Source organism: Atractosteus spatula, chromosome 23 (genome assembly GCF_055471065.1).
Source record: "Atractosteus spatula isolate fAtrSpa1 chromosome 23, fAtrSpa1.hap1, whole genome shotgun sequence".
Lineage (NCBI taxonomy): Eukaryota > Metazoa > Chordata > Actinopteri > Semionotiformes > Lepisosteidae > Atractosteus > Atractosteus spatula.
Genome location: NC_142728.1, coordinates 16474671 through 16497902, shown reverse-complemented (window position 1 = coordinate 16497902; position 23232 = coordinate 16474671). Strand labels below are relative to the sequence as shown.

Sequence of the window (23232 nt, the reverse complement as noted above, 5' to 3'; positions counted from 1 at the left end):
CACGTGGCCCCAAGCAGCAGACTTCCGGTCTTCTCAGTTTGCAGCTCGGGCAGAAAGACTGGTCACCCTCCTCTTCTTCGCCAGCCAACTCTCCAGACTCGAAATAAACCAAAAACTCTGGCAGCTGCCAAGATTTCATTGTACCATTTCCTCATGCTGGAAATCACAAAGGACAAGATCTTTAAAAAATAAGCCGAGAAGTGACCAGGCTTCACCTGGACCGGAGCGGGAGTGGTCCGAGGACGACTGGAATGCTTTCCTGTTTGGGTTTCCAGAACCGACAGGGATGTGGACACGAGGCAACACTCCAACAGCACCAGGAGTCCGAACAGAACCGAGCCAGCCCGCCTGCAAGCACACGAGAGGCTGGTTTGGTATCTCCAGCGGCCGCGGCCTGGCACCGGAGAGGCCATCTGTTTGAGGAGGGGCGTTCCGATGCCCGAAACGCGCCTCTAGCCCTGGCTGCAGTGCCTCCGGGACGGCGCAGGGAGGCTGGCAGGAACTGCAGTGACCACGGCGACAGCGCTGGCCACCCCAGCCTGCCGCAAAGCACGATCTTTGGTTTACGCCTCACGAGGCCGCGCTGCTGTTGGTCCGCCCCAGCACGAGCACGCTCAGCGAACCCGGGCCCCGGTCAAGCTCTGCACATCTCTCAGGACAGAGCCCCTGCTGCCCAGCTAAGCACTGCATCTGCAAACTCTGGCTTTGATCGCAAACACACACACCCTTCTAGGGCTAAGAAATGAGGGAGCTAAGGAGCACCTCGAGTCCCAGCTTCTGTGCACAGAGCTACACTGATGTCCCATCAGCCATCACAGTGACCCAGACTAGTGTCTCTCAGCCGTGCATCCACATTCTCCATGTGCAACGCCGTGCGCACAGAACAGCAGTAGGGCAGCAGAACAATGTGATAAAGGGAACATAACAGTCAAAACACACACAAAAGTAAATAACTGAGGTACTTATGTCAGGAGTGCACACCTTTTTGGTCTTGGTGTGGGTAATGCAATGGTAATTGAAGAAAAAAAAACGATTACAATCCAAAGTGTTTATATAATTCACGCATGTCCAAAAATAAGCAGAGCTGTGTGACGTGATTCAGTTTTTACGAAGGAGCTTTCCAGGGACTCTAGAAGAACTCAGACAGAGGTGATGGGACACTTAAACCTGAGCTCTAGGGGCAAGAGATGAAAGGAATTGATTCACTTGGCAAGAGAACAATCCTTTAGACAGCTGAGGCCCAAAATCATTTGCACTTCATATAAAAAGTCAACTTGCTGGACTGGATGAGAGAAATAACCCAACATCTAATACACATGAAAAAATTCACTGCTAGCGACTACTAAACCAGTCGCCAGCGACTACTCACTGAACTGCCAACAGCCTCCCTTCTTCCACAGACTTCTTATGTGCTCGTAAATTAAACTTGATCACTCAAACCCGAGCTTCTCGCACCCCTGGCTCTAAAGAACAGCTGGCCACCCCCCAGGCTCGCACTAGCACAGCAGCAGGCTGAGCCCCAGCTCCTGGAGAGGCACAACCCGGCGGGGTTCACTGCTCTCGGTTCGTCCCCCATTCCTCAAGACTCGTAACTCCTGCACTGCTCCCAGCAGCAGCTTGGAAACTTTGAGGCATTCATTCCAAAGGGTTGCTTTCTACCTTGTGTAATTAAAAAAAAAAAGCACCAGCTTAAGTCACGGATCACTCCACATCTTGAGAAAGGGATGACTGAAGCAGTGACCCGCAAAAACCAAAAAGATCAGTGCAGAGTAGTGGTGAAGACTAAGCCTCACCAGAGCCTGCTGCTGTACCCCCGAGTCGGATACTTTCGCTCCAGCTCACCTCGGTGTACAAGTGGGTACCAGCGCTGCTGGGGCGGGGCAACCCTACGACGGACTTCATGCTACAGAACCAGGTCAACACCGATCGGATGAGCCACTAGGCTCAAGTCTACTTCAAATGCAAATCCTGCTGCTTCTCTGCAGGCCAAGGATCAGCTACAGAAGGCACCTCAGACCAGCCAGCGGCTCCTGAAACTGAACCCAGCCAGCCCGCTCAAGACCCAGCGGCCGGGACAGCCTCAGCCCACTCTTCTGCTCCACAGTCAGAACACCTGAATCAGGAGGTTTGTTCTGCACTGGAATTCTCTCACCGAAACGAAGAAGATTTACTGAATTACGTCCAGAGTCAGGTTTCCCTTAAGGCATGTGAAACAAAACGCGGAGATTTGTGTTTTGTAAAAGCGGAGGTGGAGTATGAGACGCGGCCCAGGACGAAAGCCTGGTTTCCACGAACACGCGATGTTGGATCATTTTTACGGGATTGTTTAATTTGCCAGGATGCACTGCCCGACGATTCAAGACAGTCGCCCGCTGGCGTGTCTTCAAAAAATACTCCTAAGAAGTTAGAAAAGCTGAGAATTTTTTTTTTTACTCTTTTGCAGCAATTTACTCCCTGACTTGAAGAAGAACAAACTTAAGAATCCAAAAACCTCAGAATCCAGCTTCTCATCTGGAATCCGGTTGATTACCAGGAGTGACGGACAAATACATTCACCACCAACTCGTATGGGACATGCTTTCCAGCAATCCTTAGTGTAATCCGAGACGGGAATTCTGTGGGACAGGAAAAAGAGCTGAACTGGATTTACTGGAGGAGAGCATACAGAAACCCCAACACAACGACTGCGAAGGACAGAGACAGAACCAGACATCCGTGCAGTGGGTCAACCGGTAGTGCGGATCCCACAGCGCTCCCTCTCTCTCGGCATCGGGGGGGATATCCATGATTGTCCCGTTGCCCTGGGGGGTCGGAGGGGGTGGGGTGGGGGGGGGAGGGGGGTGGAGGACAGTTGCAGTTTTGTGGGGAGAAACAGAAGTGCTGGAATACAACCCAGAAGGAAGGAAGTGGGGCTGGAGGCCCCGCCCCCTGACCCCCTGACCCCCGCAGAGCCCCACCCACTCCCGGGCTCTACAGCTCCTCGTAGTCCCCGCCCCCGCTCTTGGCTGGCCCCTCCCCTCCTGCCAGGAACGCCTCCAGGTCGTCCAGGTCGCCCGGCTTCTTGGTCCTGGATTTCTTCTTCTTCTTCTCCTCTCCCGCGGCTCCTTCCTCCTTTTCCTTCTTCCGGTGCTTGTGGCGCTTCTTGCCGCCCTTCTCGTCCTCCTGCAACCAGACGAGAGAATAAAGCTCACCCCCCTGATCCCAGCGTACCGGCTCCTGTTCTCTCTGGTCCCTGTGCGCACACCTGTACAGCTGCTGCCTGGGTCGAGGCTTTAAAAACAAGCTGCGCGCAGGAGGGGACTCTTGAAAATGTGTGAATAAAGACAGGGAACAGCAGGTGTGTTTCTGCAGAGCTAGGAGACGGGCCGGCGAACTCCCCCTTTTGCGCGTCGGGGATAAAGACGCCTACCTCTTTGGCTTTCTTCTTCTTTTTCTTCTTGTCTTTTGAGGCGTGTTTGACGTCTTTATCTGCAAGGGAAAAACAGAAAAGGCGGAGACGGGATTAAACAGGAACGACATCCTCTGGAACAAGCCTGAGTCAGAGTAGCGGGGAGGATAACAGGCTGTTAAATGCGATTAATGTTAAGATGGAGCTCCAAGGCAAAATACAAAATATTTCTATTTAGCTCACTTAAGGAATCTACGCAACTGGGAGGCATTTCCTACTCGCTAGATTATTGTACGTTTCTGCAAATTGTCTGGAGCAGCAGTGAAACTGAAGACCCGTATAAAGAAACAACAAAAGCAGATGGAGCCCTTCCAATCCTCAAGAGCCCGTTTCTCATCTCCTCACCAAAGCCACTGACACGGCAGCTGGGAGAGGCCTGGGATGTAGCTGTGTGCAGAGCAGCGAGCTCTCGGGAAGCAGTTAAGAAGTGGTAAATTACATGAAGCCTTTAGGGTCTGAATTGGTGGAGACACAGAATAACCGAAACTCGAATTAAGAATGTATATCTACATAATATTTTCCCCTCTTCATGAATCATAAAACGGATCTTCCTTATTTTGAATGTATATAGTTCAGTTAGAAATAAAATAACTGTAAAATATTAAGGGAATAAGACTAAATTTTCATGTGTGATGTATATTGGTATATCTGTATTGTTCTGGATTGTCATTCGTATTTTAAATTGTGTTATCCGTTTCTCTAAAATAAAAAAACAAAAAGGAAGCAGTTAAAAAGTGAGAACGAGGGGGCAGGACTCCAGACACTAGTTCAATGGCATTACCCCACGGCCAGCATCAACCCCGGCCAGGGCAGCCTCGACCTGTGAGGTAACAGTGACCCCTGCTGGCCGCCGCACTGCAGGTGCAGGTGCTGCAGCTGCGGCTGGCCTCGGCCCTCACCAGGAGGCGAGCGGCTTCCTGACACCAGACGGACACGCGTTGACGAGGAGGCTCGACCGCGGCAGCGACTCGAGCCAGTCACTGCGAGAGCCGAGAGGGCACAGGAAAAACAGGAGAGCGTTCCGATAGGAATGGATATTCCCGAATCGCGGAGGAACAAAACCTGCCTTCCACGTCTTCGCTGCTCCCCTTGCTCTTGGCCGGATTCTCCTCGAACCCCAGGCCAAACAGGTCCGAGTCGTTCAGGGGCTTGAAGGACAGGACAGCGGGTTTCAGGGGCTCGGCGATCTTGGAGGGGGCCACCAGGTCGTCGTCGGACAGGTCCGAGACATCATCCCGGACTGGGAAGGTCTCCTGCTCGCGACAGGGAGGAGAAGGATCGCGACAGTGAGGACACGCGAGCGCAGAAGATGCTTCCTGTGACCATATAAAAAAAAAGCCGTCTTTATTTCCCGCACACTTGACGAAACAGTAAACACCAAAAGGGGGGGGGGGAAGCTCCTTCATCAGCACAAGTGTGTATTTTATACCTGAGAATAGCTGCACCCTGCAACCTCGAACACTGCAAGAGACTCCCCTCTCAGTCTTCCCAGGCCGTGACTTATAAACACTTTGCTTTAAACCTAACATTAAAAACAGCCACAGCCCACTAAAAGCAGAGACACTGTTCCTCACACCGGAGGTGCAGATCGCAGGCCCACAGAAACGCTGGAAGCGGACATTACTACCTTCGTGATCTGGTTGTCCGACTCCTCGCTGTCAAAGTCCGGGTCGTCCATAATGAAGGACAGCATCTGCTTGGCCACAGGCCCCTCGGGGTCCGTGTCGGAGGACTCGGGGTCCGCCTCTCCCCCTTTCTTCCTGGCGGGGGGCCGCGCGGGCGGGGCGGGGGAGGCGGCCGGAGCCCGGGCTGCGCCGAGGGAGACGGGGTCCGTCTTGGGGCCCTGGGGGGGAGGGGCCTTCTCCGTCGCGCTGGTCTGACCGTGCGGCCGGGAACGGCTTGCGGAAGATCTAGCGCACACGGAGGGGAACACAAAAAGACATGGCTGCCTGATCCAAGCACACAGACTGGAAAAAAATAAAACCCTCATCGCAACGTGCAGAGAAATGCAATTCAGCTTCTGCAAGAGGTAGATCAACCGAAGAGGATAAACAGAACATCTGATAAAGCCTCCTGCAGTTATTTTAGACACACATTTCAGGCTTCCTGTAATTCCCCCTTCTCTGAAGCTCAGAGAGATGCTGTGCTGCTGCTGCTGCTGCTTAATCAGCCAGTTGCTCCAGTCCAGTCTGCCCGGCTCCTGCTTACCGCTTAGTGTCCGACTTCCTGTCCAGACCCTTGTCCGTCACGGCTCCGCCCCCCTCCTCCTCCTCGCTGGACAATGCGATATCCTTGCTCAGGACGACCGGCTTGGAAAGGGGCTTTTGCGGGACCTTGTCGTCGGGGTCCAAGTCATCCTGGAACCCGGCCACCATGGGGTTACCGCCTCTGGCCTCTCCATCACTGCGGGGGGACAAGTGCTGGAGTTGACATACACGTGCAGAAGCGGCTCCTGCACATCCAGCTTCAAGGACTTAAAGGAAATGCAAAACTACTGCATGTTTAAATATTTTTTTTTTACTTGCTATCAGGCCTTTTAAAGGTCCTACATGCAAAACCAAGCATACTGTATATAATATCTGGCTACTATGTACTGGAATCTGACCCACCTGTCGCTGTCCACCGCGGGCAGCTCCGCGGGCTGCTCCCTGCCCTTCGATGGGGTGCTGTCCTCCAGGAAGCCGCGGTCCAGGCCCTCGTCCGGCACGAAGTCGTCCACGTTCTGCACCCTCGCGGGCACCTCTGGGGCCCCAGGGGCCGGGGAATCTGAGCGCAGAGAGAGCCCAGGTCAGCCAAGCGCAGCCACTGCCCCACGGGGCCCGGCGTGTGGCCCTCCGGTCAGCGCAGCACCTACTCCAGCCTAACGAGCTGCAACAAGCTAAAAGGCTGCTAATCCCAGCTCCCTGCAAGTCGCTGTAAATGTTTTTTAAAAGTGCAAATTGGGCTTGAATAAAAACATATCTTCTTTGAAAATCCAGGATTTATCACTACCCTGCTCTATGCCTTAAGCCAACACAGAACATCTTGCATGATGTCCGTACTTTCAGAGCCCATGATCTCAGTACTGCAAATCCTATCTGTTGTGTGCATTATCTGTGCACCAATTTAACAATGGTCTTACTGCTCAATAGTCTTATCAGCTGATCTTTTTTGGTTTATGCCACCCTACTTTATACTTTTTGGAATATAAAATCATCTTGCGTAAAGAGGTCAGCTAAATAAGTCATCTTGTTAATCAGACCACAGTAAATGTAAAACCTTAATCATCAGCTATAAAAAAGTGTGGCAATTGCATTAAGTTTTGTTCAAATCTTCAGCCTCAGCCTTCAGCTCAGTTTCATCACATACCACCTGCTGGCTGGATACAGAACTGCAGTCTTTGCACAGGACAGTCATGGACTGACTGTACTTCAATAACACACTTCACTGCGTTTCTCACTCGCTGTGCAAGGGCATCCTGTCCTCTTATAAGCATCAGTGCTTTAACAAAAAAAAACAGATACTGGGGACTGCTGACATTTAGCGTGGTAGCTTTCCAAGTTCTAGCTTGACAGATGCTTATCCGGTATAAATGGATCTTTCGAGCTAATAAGCCATTTCTCGCTTCTGTTGACCCAACTGTGAAATGGCAATTCATTCCCAGAGAAAATCAATGCAGCCCTCCACTCAGGTGATGGACTGTCCCCTCCACAGCACAGACCTGCAATGCAGCAAGTCGGGTGTCGGGACGACAGCCGTGCGACTGAGCCGCGCCGTGTCCTAGTAATGACGGCGCCCGAGGAGGCACTCTGCCCAGCGTCCTCAGATGTGCTGCTCTCCGCTCTGCTGTAAGCAACATCCGCAGAGAGCAGCCGGGCTCGAAATCAGCACGTCAAGACCGGCAGGCTTCACGCACAAGCCCTGCACCGCCAGCCTGGTCATCCCCTCAGCGCCACACGTAATTGAATTTTTCAAAACGGAACCCTTATCTTGAAACGTTTCCAGTTCTTTTCAACGCTTAACATTCTGCCTTGATTGGGTTTTGACAGATGCTTCAAAACAGTTTCCTGGTTTGTTATAATTAGCTGTTAAACTTAAAATACTAGATTTGAAATTTTGAGTTTTTTCCCCAAATCCAAAATGGATTATATGTTAAACTGTATTTACACAGGTCTACGCCAGGCTTGCCAGCCGGGCTCCTGTTGTCGTCTCTGATGGTGAACAGGAGCGGAATTTTATGGTGCCGAGTCGTGAAGACATCCAAGACTGATGAGAAGCCAAGGCAAATTACTACGCTGCTTACTTAAATGAAGTAAATGCCTGGCACTGCCCATGGATGAGACCACCCCCCCCCACCCCCATCGGACCACCACTGCTCCGCCCCCATACAAAGAGACCACACCCCCACCCCCATTGGATCACCACCGATTCGACCCCATACAGAGACCACACCCCCACCCCCATTGGACCACCACTGCTCCACCCCCATACAAAGAGACCACCCCGCCACCCCCATCGGACCACCACAGCTCCACCCCCATACAAAGAGACCACCCCGCCACCCCCATCGGACCACCACAGCTCCGCCCCCATACAAAGAGACCACCCCGCCACCCCCATCGGACCACCACAGCTCCGCCCCCATACAAAGAGACCACACCCCCACCCCCATTGGACCACCACTGATTCGCCCCCATACAGAGACCACACCCCCACCCCCAGCGGACCACCACTGATTCGCCCCAACAGAAAAGACCAACGCCCCACCCCCCACTGCAGCACCGCTGCCCCGCCCCCACACAGAAAAGACCACACCCCCACACGCCTCCTGTCCTGACTCACCAGGCTTTCCTGCCGGGGCCTCAGGGGCAGGGGACGAGCCGAACAGCCGCGAGATGATGCTGCGCCTTTGGGGAGGGGGCACGGAGGCAGGGGCGGGGGCAGCCACGGGGGGCGGGGGCGAGGGGCCACGGGCCTCCTGGAAGGGCGGCGGCGGCGGCGGCTGGGGCGGGCCCTGGGGTTCGGCAGAAGAGGGCGCCGTTGCTGGGGTCACCGCTGTGGGGGGAGGGGAGGGCGAGGGCGCCGGGGAGTGCAGGGGCTGGGAGGGAGGGGGGGGCTGGGGGGTCCCCGGACTGGAGCTGCCTGTGGAGGCTCCGCTGGGGGGCACAACGGGGGACTGGGACCCCGAGGAGGGGCTCTGTCCGTTGGCTGGCACAGGTGAGCCGTATCCTCGGCTGCGGGCTTCCATCATCTCCAGGAAACTGGAAGAGTCAAGCACAAGGATGTGGCAACGTCCAACATGCCGTGTTAAACCACCTGCCCACCCCTTTCCTAAACACATACTCCCCGCATGCTCTTCGTGTCCTGTTCAGTTTACAGCCCAGGTGACTGAGCAGATAAGCACCGGATTTTTACAGCGACAGCCCTTGACTTCAGCGAGGACTGACAGAGCACCAGCTCTGCAACCCCGCTGTACAGCTTCCCATTCCCAGCCCAGGTATGCTTGACATTTTCTAACTGTGGGTGTGTGAGGAAGACGCTCTGCAGCTGAATCGCTCAGTGCTCCTACACCGTCACACAGGCGTTACACCTCTGCCTCATTCTGTGACAATCAGGCCTGAAAACGGTCCACACGCGGATCAGCGTTTGCTTAACAGGAATCGGTCTCTGTGCCTTCTCTGCCTGTGCTGCTCTCTGGCTCTCTGCACGCGTGTCGGGGTGCGGTCAGGTGACGTACATGTCGTAGTTCTGGTCCTCGGTCTCCTGCTGCACGGTCAGCTCCTCCAGCGTGGCGTCGATGTCCAGCTGGTTGGTCTCCAGCTGCCGCAGCAGGGTCTCTCTCTGCGGGCGACACGGGGAGCAGGGCTCAGGCGGGGAGAGAGAGGCGCGAGGCGCGAGGCGACCCAGCCCCACCCCTCCCGCTCGGCAACATCAATAATGAAGGACGACCCGAAAAAGCGCCGGAGTTACACGGCTCGGGTTACAGTACGAATTACAGCTCACGGCTCCGAAGTCAATGGCTACGGATGGAATGTCAAGGAATCTAGACCAGGCGGTCGTCACCAGGGTGACATGCTTTTCACTCCTTAGTCCGGACTTAATTAAACTAGTTGTAACATTAATTGCACTGATTAAGATCTTTTCCCTAGAGCGATGGAATAAAGTGCAGACAAGGCAATCTGAAGGATGTTACATTTGTACAAAGCGCTTGCAAGATCTCCTTTACAGTGCCGTATACAGCTTTGGCGAGCATGTGACAAAGAAAGAGCGAGACTGTGAGTGATGCTCCGAGAACCAGTCCAAAAGAGCGCTGCTCGGTGGTTTTGAAGCTCCATGGGCGCGCCCACAGGCCCGGAGGATCACAGGCATCAAGAACACCAGCGAACAGCTGTGACCCAGAAATCCTCTGGCAAAAATAAAGGAGATCTACTAACCTCCACCCCCTCCAATTAAACAAATTAAAGCCACCGTTTCAAACAGAACTAGAGACAACTTTCACGGTTTCCTGAGGAAAGGGGTGGGGGGATCTGTAAAGGTGATGCTGTATTTTGTATTTGCATATAAAACACAGAGCAGGGGGGTGAAATAAAGCAAAGCAGCCCAGTAAGACTGGCTCAGCATCGAGCACAGCGTGGTCTTAACTCTGGGCCACAGCTCAGCAGATCTGACTGAGGCCTCAAGCCATGTGGCCGCGAGCCTCTGTTTCCTTACTGGGCCTGCACGGCAGCACGGCGCCCGGAGATGCAGACCTGGGCACTCTCAACCACGTGAGCATGAGGATTAAAAAAAAACACCGCAATACCCATCTGACTGTAACCATGGTGACACCTACAGGTTCCAAAGCATCAAGACAGCTTTTGTTTTTAAATCAAGTCATCAGAGAAAAAAAAATCAAGAAACTCAAGGAGAAACCCAAAAAGACCCGTTATTGACCCGTTCTGACAGCATTCTTTTTTCCCTTGACAGGTGCTTGATCCTTAACCACCACATCCCAAAATCTGGGCTCTTTGCTGAGGTTTTTTCCAAGTTACTACCAACAGCAAACAGTGGTTTTTCAACAGTGCATTCGTGTCCCCAAGCTCTTACTGGGCACGATGCACGGTGTCACGTGGGGACAATTTAAAGAGGCCGGCTAACCCAGCCAGCAAAGCCTGGTCTGAGGAAGGAGGGAAGAAACTGGGCCACCTGGTCAAACTCCACACTCCAGGAGGAGCCCCAGACTGGATCCGAAACCCAGTGCCAAAGGCTGGGAGGCAGCATCCCTAACCTAGACACCGCCCCCCCTCCAAACACGACAGATCACAGACTGGCTGACGTTAAGGCCCCGAACGCTCACCTGCAGCTGCAGAAACGGTATGTTGAAAAATCTGTGCAAGTACTTCAGGCCAAACCCATTCTTCATGGAAGACTCAGCGTAGTGGATGTAGGACGAACCGAGAGGTCTGCAAACAAGCAGAAAAACACGGCCCACTGAAGCCCCCCGGGTCTGGACCACTGCTCTGCAGGCGGCCAAACTCAGCAGGGGCTCGAGGCTCTGCACACGGAGGTGGGGAGAGTGGGCTAACCTGCAGGGCTGATTGTTGTGCGAAAGAGGACAGAGTGCTAATGGCTACACAACCGGCTACTGCCTACTCAGGGAATAGGCAAGGAGCAATCCTCCACTCACTCACAAATACTGAAAAAAGGAGAATATGGCGTCTATAAAGCGAAGGGAAAAGGGGCAAGGATGTCAGAAGAAAGGATTTAACCTCGAGCACAGTGCTCCTTCAGCTCTGTACCTCGCGGGCCGCAGCGCAGCCTCCCGGGTCTGGGGAAAGGGGCGAAGCGGAGCCCAGGTGTGCCCCGGCCGTACCTGTTGAGGCTGGCGATGAAGTCGCGGATGTCGTCGGGCAGGATGACCCGGTGCTCCCCCATGTCGCGGTGGTTCCCCAGCACGCACACGGGCACGTGAGTGGGCACCTTGGGCAGCTCCCGCAGGATGTAGTTAAAGGTCCTGACAGCAGCAGACACAAGACAACAAACACACAGTGGAACATTCCCTCTTGTTCCCAGAACAGCCCCCGACGAGGCAGCCCAGAATGAATGAATGATCCCCCCCCCCCAGACTGCAGCTCAACCAAGCTGAACCCTCAGGCCCTGCGGACACTGCCGGACACCGGCTCGAGTCACCCCCGTGCCGCTGGTGGGATTGTGGTTCCACACAGCTTCTTCTTACCACGGATAAACCTCGATACATGATTTCCAGCGGCGCAAGAGCTTTGGAAAACCATTCCTGAACTGACCCTCCGGAAAGCAAAGGCACCCTCGCAACACATACTACTGGCAACGGCCATATCTGAAGAGCGCTTGCTCTAAAACAAAACATTTTCTCTAGGTGCCAAGATCTTAAAATACGGCCTTCAAGAATATTAAAATAAAGTATTTGTGAGCAGCATTATGCCAAGGAAGAGCACGGCTGTCACCAACAAATCTTAAGGATCCACTAACTGCAGGCACATCCTGGAGGAGCTGTAACAATCCAAGTGCGGCACAAAACATTGTGTGGTCCCAGCTATGAGTGCAGTCAAGGCACTCTCAGAATACAGAGGCTCTCCTGTCCTGGCCCTGGGGACACCTGCACCCACAGATCTGTGCTCCTGCCGGCTGGCTCAGATTGTTTCCTGCACCTAGTCCTCGATTTCAAAGATGATTTCCAGCTTGAGCACAATGAGCGTCATGCATTCGCTCCTGAACTTGCCAATCAAGAACGTGCTTCCTTATTTCTGACTAAAAAAAACTCTTAACAGGTGATGCGGTTGATGAACAGAGAAGTGGGAATGATGCTGTATCAGACACCTCCCCCAGCGAGTCTGTGCTTTTACTTCTGCTTTACTGTAATCAGCTATATTCCAGCTCTCACGTCTCAATCTCACCGATCAGCACAGGGTTCACACCGAGCACAAATCTCATTTAGAGCTGAAATCAAAAAAGGCCCCTGACTGAATATGCATATAAATTACTGCTGGTGAGTAAAGGCCCAGCTGGAACAAAAGCCAGCAGAATTGGAATTCCTAAAAGACCAGGACTGAACCACTGCTCTACACAGCTGTACTTTGGACAGTTCTGGTGAAAAGGGAAAGACCTGAATCCCATCTGCTGATACAGCCGCTCAGAGCAGGGGGACTGTGTGCATTCACTGGCTGTCTGACCCACACATGCTCCCAGCAGGAACAGAGCAGTGTATCAGGTTAAGGAAGGCTCAACAACAAAGCACATGGGCACAAACCCTGAGCAACACGATCACCGAGCACCCTGCCAGCAGGGAGTCTGGTTACAGAGGCGGGTAACTGAGAGCACTGGACAGAGCACTGCAAAGCTCACTGAAGAAAGGAGAACTCAGACATCTGTGGGCTGGTAACATCCTCGGGGCAACGCAGTTCCCAGATGCGATGGGGCAGGAGGGTATAAACCCTCTAAGCACTGACAAGGAACCCAAGGATATCACTGGATGTGTTGATTTGACAACACAATACTCAAGGCCAGACACTGTCCGGTCCAGGAAGTGTCCTTACCAAAGTGTTACAAGTAATAGAATCAAGACCTGTTAGCCCCGCAATTACACGTGCAATTTTGTCATCCTTTTTATAAGCAAGCGCTAAATTAGCATTTTACCAGTCAGAGGGTATTTCTCCCATCTTGACAGGCTGCTGGAAGAGCTTTGGGAACGTCTCTCTTGCCGAGAGGCGCAAGACTCGGGCCCTGGATGGACGTACAACCTTTAGTGCTTCTGCTACCTGCACCACTTCGCCTGTCTCCCACGCGTGAATACGCTTCAGCCTCCCTCAGACTCAGGCATGCTGGCAGGTTATTCATGCCTCTGTTGCAAAACTCTTTCCTCAGTCTCTGCCTTTCCAGCTCCCCTTATTTACCTGTCCCAGCAATTCATTATTCTGTTTTTCTAACACGTTCCTGGGTGTTTTTATTTCCTAATGTGATAACCCACTGGAGCCACTGCTTTCTGTCCTTCGACTTTCTCACTCTTGGGTCGAACCAGCTCTGTGCTTCAGACCCAACATCTCCACACGCTTGTCATCTATTCTCTACCGATTCTCTCTCTCTCCTATCCCATTCTCTACCTCCAAGGCCTGGTCTCATTCCTTCATAGCTCACTTTCCTGAAACTGTAAACTTTCCATTCTAGAGGTGCAGTTTAAAAAGTCTACTTCTAAGCCACAATGACTTAAGATCACAATTGGTTTTATGAAACGGCATCTGTGAAATACTGACACCCGCCCTCTTACCACTGCTTGGTGATGTCAAACATCATGATCACTCCATTGCAGTTCTTGTAGACATCTAGAAACTCGGCGTCCAGGGCCAGCTCGTTTTCAGCCTGCGGGCACAGGTAGGAGAAGCAAAATGAGTGCACAGTGGAGTCACTGCCCCCAGCTCCCGTCAACTCGGGACTGCTGGGGGCTTCTGGCAGGCAAGGAGCAGAGAGCACAGGGCTGTCGACACAACACAACACACTGGAGCAGTCCTTCACGGGCGAGTAACAAATCTACACTTGTTCGAAAAAAAAGCTAATTATTCTTGGAGTCAGACCTGCATGAAGACTGTCTGGATTTTATTTATAGGTGAAATTCTCCTGGGACGATACTTTCAAAAAGTGTAAAACTGCTTTTCTCACACAGAGAATGGAGTAACTGCGACGGGTTAAAAGCAGTGATGTCAAAACTAAAATGAACATTCCAATTTTATGTTCAAACATACTCCCTGAAATATCCCCCCCAAAAAACTGGTTTGTACCTACCTCCTGAGGCTCATTTTCCAGCTTCAAACTTTCACCTCGCTTTTTACTTTTGCCTATCAAAAAAAAAGAGGAGAGGTTTGATTTTGGGCAGCGATATAAAAAGAAGACTGTTCCATTCATTCACTCCACCACAGCTCCACTCTGCTAGTCTACAGCGGAGGTTTCCAAGGTCTGATACACCCATGCCGAAGAAACGCTGCGCATCAGTATCAGCTACATCAGAAGATGAAGGTTCGGCACTTGGGAACATCCCTATCGCACAGCCTGGCCCCAGAGTGTGCTGGGAGGAGCACTGGGAAATCCGAGCGAATGTTTTCAGTGATGCAAAGCCGCAGTGCTTGGGTGCATCAAAAACAGCAGCCGTCGCAAATGAGCAGCCCCTGGGCAAAAGGTTGTCGACTCGACACACTGCACCACCCTGCTTGCAGGCGCTGAGGAGGAAGAGCGGAGAAGAGGTCCCATGGCAGAAGGGTCACGACCCAGACTCCTCCCGCTCCACCACCACACGCTCCTGCCAGGACACTGGAATCCCAAAAGATTCCCGAGAGAGGCGCACATTACGGACCCTGAGTCGTTCTAGACTGGGAGTCGGAGCAGGACACTCCTGGAGTTGGACTGTTCAAGAGGGGAGGGGGGGGGGGTGGCGGCAATGGAAATCAACAAGATTTCGTTCTGTCGAGTAAACTTCGTTTTTGCTCCCAAAATATGAAGTTACCCATCTACCTGCGTGTGAATGTCGACAATCCTATTGCAATACTGACTCCAGTCTTCTCCGCCCTGCAGGAAAACTTGTCACATTTCTGCAACGCCAGCCACCCCACAGGGGCGTGCAGAGGGCAACGAGAACGGAGTTTCTGCGTGTTGTCAGGTTTCGAGCTAACCCCCCTCCCGAATATCACAGAGGAAAATGAGAACGTGACTGCATACCTGCTGATGTAGCCAATTCATCACTAATGACACTGGACGTTTTCTAGGAAAGGTGTGTATCAGAGCTTCGAAACAAGCCTTTGTTCTCCATCATAAAGCAATCCACACCGTTAATCAAACCCCAGAGAAACATTCCAGTGCAGCGAATGGGCCAGGCTGTACAATCGATTCAGCTGCGGGTACATGAGACGGCCTGGATTGAGCCCACAGTCTGGGAGACACAGTAGACGCACACAGTGCGCATGCAGAGATGTGCCCTGTGTTATTTACCATTCATCCCGTTTGAGGCGCGAGATGGGTTGAAATGAATGCCTTTCGCTGCAGTGACACCCGTTCACAGCACGTGCACTGCCGCTGTTGCAGCTGAGAAAAGGAGCAGACCACCTTCCCCAGCCTGCACTGCAAACACAAGGAGCGACCCCCGTGGGGGGCCTGAGGCAGTAACGCCAGAAGAGACGAGGCTTTTCGCAAGGGGGGAATATTTAAAACACGACACTGCCAAACCGTACAGCTGTTGGCTTTTGATCGCCTTCAGACGAAAAGCACCTTGCGTGCATTTGCTGCTTTTTCAAAAGCTCCTCTTCATACGTAGACATTCAGCGAATACCTGAAAGCCCACAGTTTAGGCTATTGTGGCAGATATACTGCATTTATTTCTCCATGCTCATTTTTGAAGCTAAAAACCAACGAAATAAACTAGAGTACACATGAAACAGATACTACTGCTGTATCTGAATATAAACAGGCCACTGCTGGGTTTATAGTTTTATAGAGTTGGTTTAAAGCAGAATTCGTTTGTTTTTACTCAACACAGGGCCACTACAATGCACAGAGTGGCCTGAGACTCGGAGTGGTAATTTCAGAAACAGTGCACAGCGTGTCTGGGCTTCTCTCAAGCACAGTGCTTCCTGCAGAAGACCAGTCTCTCCCCCTTCAGAGCTCTCAGCAGCACACTGACAGACTTGCTGGAGACAAGCAGCTCCAGCCACAGCCCTCTACAAACTAAGGCGGTTCTCACCTAAACCTTCAGCAAGAGGAAATTTTTGACCTGAAGAATTGTGGAAGAGCAGGAAATAAAAAAATAAAGATGGCAATTAAGGAAAATGCAGCAGGTGGAAAAATATGTCAAACAGACAATCGCACCGCGCAAAATTCAACAGGAGCAGAATGAACTGGCTCCCTGAACACCTGGACAAGAAAAAGACTCCTGCTCACACCTGTGCAAATAGTACCTGTGCAGGTAGCTGGGCGCTGGGAAAATCACACCTCCACACCTACGCATGCATTATGTTTAATGATCAATCCCTCAATGAAGCTTGGTATTTAAGGTCAAGGGATCAGTGCCACCTGTCTCTGTTAGTCAAACCCACCCAGTATGCACACACTAAGCACTGCTCAAACACCAGGCATCTCAAGGCAACCTACTCACTTACTGCAGTCAGTAGACTGAGGTCATGAACTGGGATCGAAAACGCAGGGCCAGCCAAAGAAAAGAATGACATGAAACTTCACCTCGTTTTGCTGATCAGCCATAACCCTGCTAGAATGCAGACTTATCTTGGCCAGCTGCTGCAGAGGCTCGGGTGGTTTGACACTTTAGCGAGGATGAAGGGAGACCGATCTCTCCAGAGAGAACCCCCCCCACAGCCTCTCGGCAGCCCCACGGGACTCTCCCAGGGGATGCGGAGACAGGAAGAGGCTCTCCCAACGTCCACACTCACCTTTGTCCACCACGTCCCAGACCTCCACCTTCACCACGTCGTCAGTTGCTGAGGAGAGAAATCAGGGAAGGGACGCTTAAACACGGAAAACTTGAACACCATCCCTTCACCATCCCGCCCCAGGGCACAGTGGAACAGGTACAGGTCAAGAGCAAAGCACCAGGGGGTACAGCTTAAGGAGAGACGTGAAAAGAGGGGGAACTTCTTCACACAAGACAAAAGCAAGCTGGCTATCCTGAAATGGTCACAGGGGCTAAATCTTCCCTTTTCCTGATGCATATGAAAAGTGCTGGATAAACATCATGTTTTGAAGCACCCCACAGACATGTCTTATTACACTGCTACCGGCAGTAAAAACAGCCAACAATTCAACACAAAGATGAACAAAGCCCAGTAAACAAAGAAGAGTTCAATAATTCCTATCTATGAAAAAGCACAATGCCAGCAGTTGTCTAGACCGGTGTTTTCATGGTAGGTTACTACATCACAGGAGGACGCGCTGTGTCCTGGTACAGCGGCAGCAGACTCTGCCTCCGCAGAGCTCATTAGGGAAAGCGAAGGTTATTTATACTCGAGATGCGTCGCTAATGCAGTCGCCAGCCACCTCGCAGCTCCAGCGCTTTAACAACACCGGCCTCCGTCTTAGTCGGGGGGGGGTCAATGCTTTGGCAGAGCAAACCCACCTCTGTCAGCATTACCAGAAGTTATTGGTGCTCGCACAAGATCAAGGATGAAGACAAACACCAGCCGAGCGCAGGGAGAGCCGCATAAATCGGGCTGCCCCGGCTGTGACAAATTAACACGCCGCTGGGAGCCAGAAAGAGGGAAGGGAATTTCACCTTGCTTCAGTCTGCCAGGGCTTACACACAGATGATCCGTCATGAACCTGGCAAGCAGCACCGCTCCGGTCTTTCAGAGGGCGGCCAGCAGCGGCCAGCGGGGCTCCACGCGGCTTTCCACTCGCCCCAGTGACACGCGCGCGGGATGAGCCGCCGCTCCAGCGACTCCAAGGGCGACCTGCCACCTGTCTCGGCCGTCCTGGGCAAAGACGGGAGGCTCCTGGCCAGACGAGGATTGCTTAGCTGACCGGAAGGACAGGAGTGGCTCGGGTGTGGGCAGTCAGAGAGGGGGGGCGATCAGCCTGGGGGTTCCTGGAGCACAGCAGGGGGGCAGGAGGGGCCAGCAGAGGGACTTTGGGGCGCCTCTCAGCAAGCTGAAGCTGTGTCACGGCACCGTTGTAGTTGCTTCTGGGATGCCTGCCACCCCAGCTCTCAGTTACTTCATCGAATCATCCGATTAACGGGACAGGGGCAATCTGATTAAACCGAAACTTCGACTGCAAACGACAGTCCCGGCCCTCGAGGGCTTCCTTTTCAACTGCTAGAGCCTGCGCACTCTCTCTCCAACCAGGAAACCCCCCCCCAACCAAGAGAGGCGATTTGAATCCGTTACACGCAGGTGGGTCACAGCCCGAGACTTAACACACCACTTGTACTCTTCAGGGGATCCCCGAGAGGCGAGGAGCTCAGGGCCGGGACCCTGCACACAGGGAGGGGACACTTACTCTTGTAGTTCCAGTGTATGCTGGTGACCTGGATCTCCTGGGTGGGGATGTATTCCTCCAGGAACTTCCGGCCCTGCAGCCGGTGCCACAGCGTGCTCTTCCCGGTGTTCCGGTCCCCCCGGATCACAATCTTCACTGTGGGAAAGAAGCAAAGTCACGCAGTCCGCCAGCGGGAAGGTTCGAGGAAACGTACCACAGGCTTATTTTTATTAACGCTTCAAGGGCTTAACAGCTGCATAGCAGGCCAGGCCACGGCTTCCTTTGATGTGGGCACTGGCGTTGATGGGCCAATGTGCTCCGTGCTCCAACAGGCTTCCCTGCAGTGGAAAACGGGGGGTGCTTCACGCAATCACCCCCGCAGAAGAAAGCACTGTGATTCCTGGGCTGGCAGGACCGGGCTTCTGTCCTTAAGGGAAAACGGAAAGAAAACCCAACGTTTTCCTTTTCATATGAAGGAAGACAGCCGAGGTTTTCGTACACGGGATACTTAAATGGGAGAAACTGAGCCCCTGTATAACAGAACAGGAAAAGTCGGAAATCTCAGCCTAGTTGGGTTCCAGTGGCACATGCTGGACAGCGCACGACAGATCCACTTCTTTTAAAAACACGTCTCGGCCTGCAAACCTCACTGAGCTAAACCCCAACCCAGCACAGTGAGCACAAGGCAGGATAAAGGCTGGAGGGGATGCCCGTTAATCCCAGGGCAGGCGCACGTGGGATACAGCGGGCAATATAGACAAGCCAATTAGCCCAGATAGCAGGCCCTCAGACTGTGGGAGGACCCCCAGGCGGCCAATGGGAAGAACACACACTCCCTGAACAAGGTCAGCATGTAGAAGCAGCAGCTGGAGACCACCGAGAGGAGACGCTGGTCCTTTTCACAGGCGTGGTCAGGAACACTGCTCCTCATCAGGCCAGACTTACCAACAAGACCAGAGAGTCAACCCCCGAGTCATGGACATACATCTTCAGGGACAAGACCAAAGAACGAACATGCTACCGTTAAAATGCTGGGAGCAGGCCGGAGATCAGCTGATCGTGATCATTAAAGGCATTTTGTGCCTTAAAATTCCACCACCCCTGATGGCAGGAATTCTCTACAGGAGCGGCAAACGGGTTTGCTCACATGCATCGCTACAGAACCAAGAACCAGGAACCGCTTCCTCACGATGGAGAACAGCAATCAGCTGCTGAGATGGAAGATAAATATTCACTTTCACCGGCAAGGGGCTGTGAAACAACCGGGATAACTGCATCAGAGGGCAACCCGACTAGGGGAGGGAGCCTCGCCTGCAGCCTTTCACCGCCTGTCTTCGCAACGGCGGCATGCTCGTCCCGCTACAGAGCGCCACAGAGCGCGGGGAGTCTCGAGGAAGGCCCGCAGCTCAGCCCAGCTCTGCCGCTCCCAGAAACAAGCACACCGCCCTAACAACAGGGCTGAGCAAGTGCAGGACCTGCCAGACACACAACCCAGCTCCGAGGTTCCCAGCCTGGGGGCGCGAGACTGTAAGACTTTCTTCACCACGCAAATCAAGCACAGGCACGTCAGTACCACGACTTTGTTTCATCAAGCACTGGCGTTTTAAAGAAAACTTTTTTAAAAAGTGTGTAATTTTTCCCATGTTCCCAAATAAATACGGAATTCTCTCTCTTTCATTCCATGGTTAAATCTCATCCCGGACGAGGGGCAGAGGCTGATACAGTGGACTCCGTGCCGCTGTCCCGGCCGGCAGAGGGGATCCTGTGACAGGACATGCATTATTCACGCCTCGCGTTCAGAGCGCACGGAGGAGAACTCCGGTAACTGGGAAGAACAATAAGGGGAGTCTAACTTGGCACAGGCCATGCTCGCCAATTAAAGTTTCGGGACTCTGTGGGTGGATGTTTTTTGTTGGGGGGGGGAGGGTCTATTGCATCAGTTTTCTCTCTCTCTACCGACTCCTGTGTGCTTCTAACCCCTGAAAGGCACAGAGCTCTGCTGCAGAATCCATGCAGATGCGTCTCTGTTCTTGCCATTTGCTTTGTAGGCTCCACGTCAGCACAGCACATGAGCCTCAGAATGAGAGATACCCCAGTTTCCCCCCCACCTTCACACTGAAGCTGGCAGGGTCTCCAGGATCTCCCCCCAAAGGCACGGATGGGCATGACTGGGAAGGTCTGGAACCTCCTCTTCCAAGTGCGGAGCACTGGCTCACCGATTCAAAACCAACAATAACAACAAAAAAAAGCTCTCAGAATTTCCACAGCAGGCTTCTCTGCTGCCTGAGCCTGCAACAGCGGCCACACAAAGTCTGCATCTGGCCTCTACAGCCCACAGGTGTGCAAAGCATGTCATCACCTGCGACCCACCCAGGAGCAGACACGGCCCTAATGTCTCCGGCTGAAAACGGGCTGCACCTCTGATCCAGCTCTGCTTACTATGCACTGGGCAGGAGATGGCGGGCTCTCCGCACTCTGGGAATATTCAAGGGGAGGACGGACCTCCTAGGCACCTGCGTGGGAAAGCACTTACAGAACGATGAACTGAACTGTGAGTCTCTCCAGCGGCCTCAGCGAACACCCCTTCAGCTCATGACATCCAACTAAGCTAAAACACAGTCTGAACACAACCGAAGCGACACCATCGCAGATGTAAACACGCAGCAGTGCAAATCGTTCAGCTCTGCGCTGTGCTCACTAACCCCCTGCAGAAATACACCACACGCTTCATAGCTCCCCGCCTTGCGCTTGACGCTGTCTTTTGAGTTGTACATCAGTGCAAAGCAATGCCTTTCCGCCAGCGCTAAAAAAAACCCCAACAGCGTGTACTTACTGTTATACTGAACTCCCTTGGCGAATCGTCTCTGCAGACTCTGATTCATGGACTGCAGGCCAGCCGGGATGGCCCTCTCCCTCACCTGCCCGGGCTCCGAGCCCACAAGCTTCTTCAAAGCCGAAAACATGTCGCCGATTTCCGCAAGTTCCCGCTGCCGCAGTATCGGGGCTCCGCGCCCCCGACTCAGGAGAGACTCACACGCCGGGCGAAGTCAGAGCTCGTCGGGCCGAGAGGCAGCCCATGTGCGGGACGACGTCGGGTTACAGCCTCCCACACCTAACCTAACCTGAGCCTCGTTCAGTCGCTGCGATATCACATCTGAAGGGTACTTCTCGGAAGGGCTTTCGTGTTTCAAAGACAGCACTGCCGATTCTCGAATGGGCCAGCAGTCCTTGTGCAGCGCAGTGCAATTCCTGCTCACATTTTCTGAAAGGGGACTTCTAAATTAATCCTTCTTTAAATCCGCCTACAAAGCAAGATGAGCAATGATGTGGCGGGCTGTGCCAGCCGGCGGAAGAGTCACCGGTTTAATTCCTCCCAGCTTCGCCGCAGCTCCTGGGCATCCCCGCCGGACACAGCGATCGCCTGCAAGAAATGACACACGACAGGTCAGTCAAAACACACGACGCGGCGGCGGCGGCGGCGCTCGGAGCCCAGAAACCTCCGCCAGGAAAAACGCAGAGCGACGCTCATGCGGCGGAATGTCTCAGGTCTTCGCGACAAAAAGTTTTTTTTTTTACACTTTCCCCCCATCCGTCAGCGCCGTGCTTTTGCGCCTCGTCACTGGAATCAGAGGGAGAACCTTTAACGCCGTTTGTAAACCGCCTGGATTTTCGTTGAAGCTGAAGTTACCGACCTTGGCGGGCTCGACTTTGCAGAGGACGAGGGAACCGAGACGGGTGCCCAGGTCCGACAGTCTCCTGCCCACATTCCACGGCTCAGGAATGTACAGCACAAACTACGAGTCCGGTCGTATAAAATACGGAGATGCACGGCGAATGCACGTTAGACGACCTACACGAGAAGCTGAATTTTATTAGGAAGAAAATAATGAATGGAGCACGCAGGCGTCCGCACTGCGAAAACGAAACGATTTTCCCCAAACGTGCCATATGGGTCCAACGCGAGCGCAATCAGGGTGCGAGTTACACTGCGATGTGATTGAATCGCGTCAAGTAAACGACAGTCCCGGCCCACTTCCAACGGGACAAATCTTGACATTTTTTTTTTGGGGGGGGGGGTTGTAATTCGATCTTCTGCACAAAGGTTCATCGGCTCTCTCGTCGATGCATCTACACAGCTAACACCGAGGCTGGCGTGCACGCCCCCGTATTCCCACATCGAAGCCTATCCGTGTCAGACCGATGTGCGATTAAAACCCGACGGGTTTGAAGAAGAAAACATACCCTTTATTTACATCCAGCCTCTGGTTTCTTCGCTGTTCGATGTCGTTCGAGTCCGCCGGCGCTCTCGATCGAATAAGACCGTTTCAACGCTTCATGCAATTTTGCATTCAAGTGGTTATCCCTTGGACAGACTTTTGAGTTGCAGCCAATTCAGTAGAATTATCATCCTCTCGTCGCCCCGTGCAGTTAATGCAGCAGTTTAAATGCTGTTTTTAATGATGTCCCACTCTCGATTCTATACTCTAGCTAGGTTTTCATTCAATCTGCACGGTGCATTTTTAAAGATGTCTAGTTTCCCACTGCTAGCGTGGAGAGACCGTGTTTTTTTTTTCCCCCTCTAGGGTCGCTCGCTAATTGAATTCCCTTCGACAAAACAGGACAAGTCGTCGTAAGCGCCCACTTTCTATGAAATGTTTTAGCGGCCGGCTAATACATTATCTAAACGGAACGGGGGCATTTAGGCTCTATCGGGAGATCCCTTTTCGCTCCATCTTGTCGTCGGCGACCCAGAGCATCAATCTTCCGCGGCAGCCATGTTTCTCGCTCTCTCCCCTGGGCAACGCCACCGAAACCAGGAAGAC

The 23232-nt window shown here is 52.9% G+C and overlaps 1 protein-coding gene across 2 annotated transcripts; it reads right to left on the bottom strand.

Annotated features, from left to right (window-relative positions):
- Nucleotides 1-2631: 2631 nt before the first annotated feature.
- rabl6a (RAB, member RAS oncogene family-like 6a) lies at nucleotides 2632-23216 on the bottom strand. 2 transcript variants are annotated; one of them, XM_088940374.1, is made up of 17 exons: nucleotides 22652-23206; nucleotides 21243-21830; nucleotides 18431-18565; nucleotides 16867-16914; nucleotides 16164-16193; nucleotides 14219-14271; nucleotides 13707-13798; nucleotides 11280-11420; nucleotides 10764-10869; nucleotides 9165-9268; nucleotides 8270-8688; nucleotides 6058-6214; nucleotides 5657-5851; nucleotides 5076-5358; nucleotides 4515-4701; nucleotides 3410-3468; nucleotides 2632-3162 (listed from the first exon to the last, which is right to left on the bottom strand). In XM_088940374.1, the coding sequence occupies exons 2-17, from the start codon at nucleotides 21370-21372 to the stop codon at nucleotides 2971-2973; spliced, it is 2331 nt and encodes a 776-aa protein (XP_088796500.1). In that variant the 5' UTR covers nucleotides 21373-21830; nucleotides 22652-23206; the 3' UTR covers nucleotides 2632-2970. The 2 variants fall into 2 exon arrangements, with proteins under 2 accessions (XP_088796500.1, XP_088796501.1); XM_088940375.1 differs by lacking the exon at nucleotides 16164-16193 and having other exon boundaries at nucleotides 22652-23216.
- Nucleotides 23217-23232: the final 16 nt, after the last annotated feature.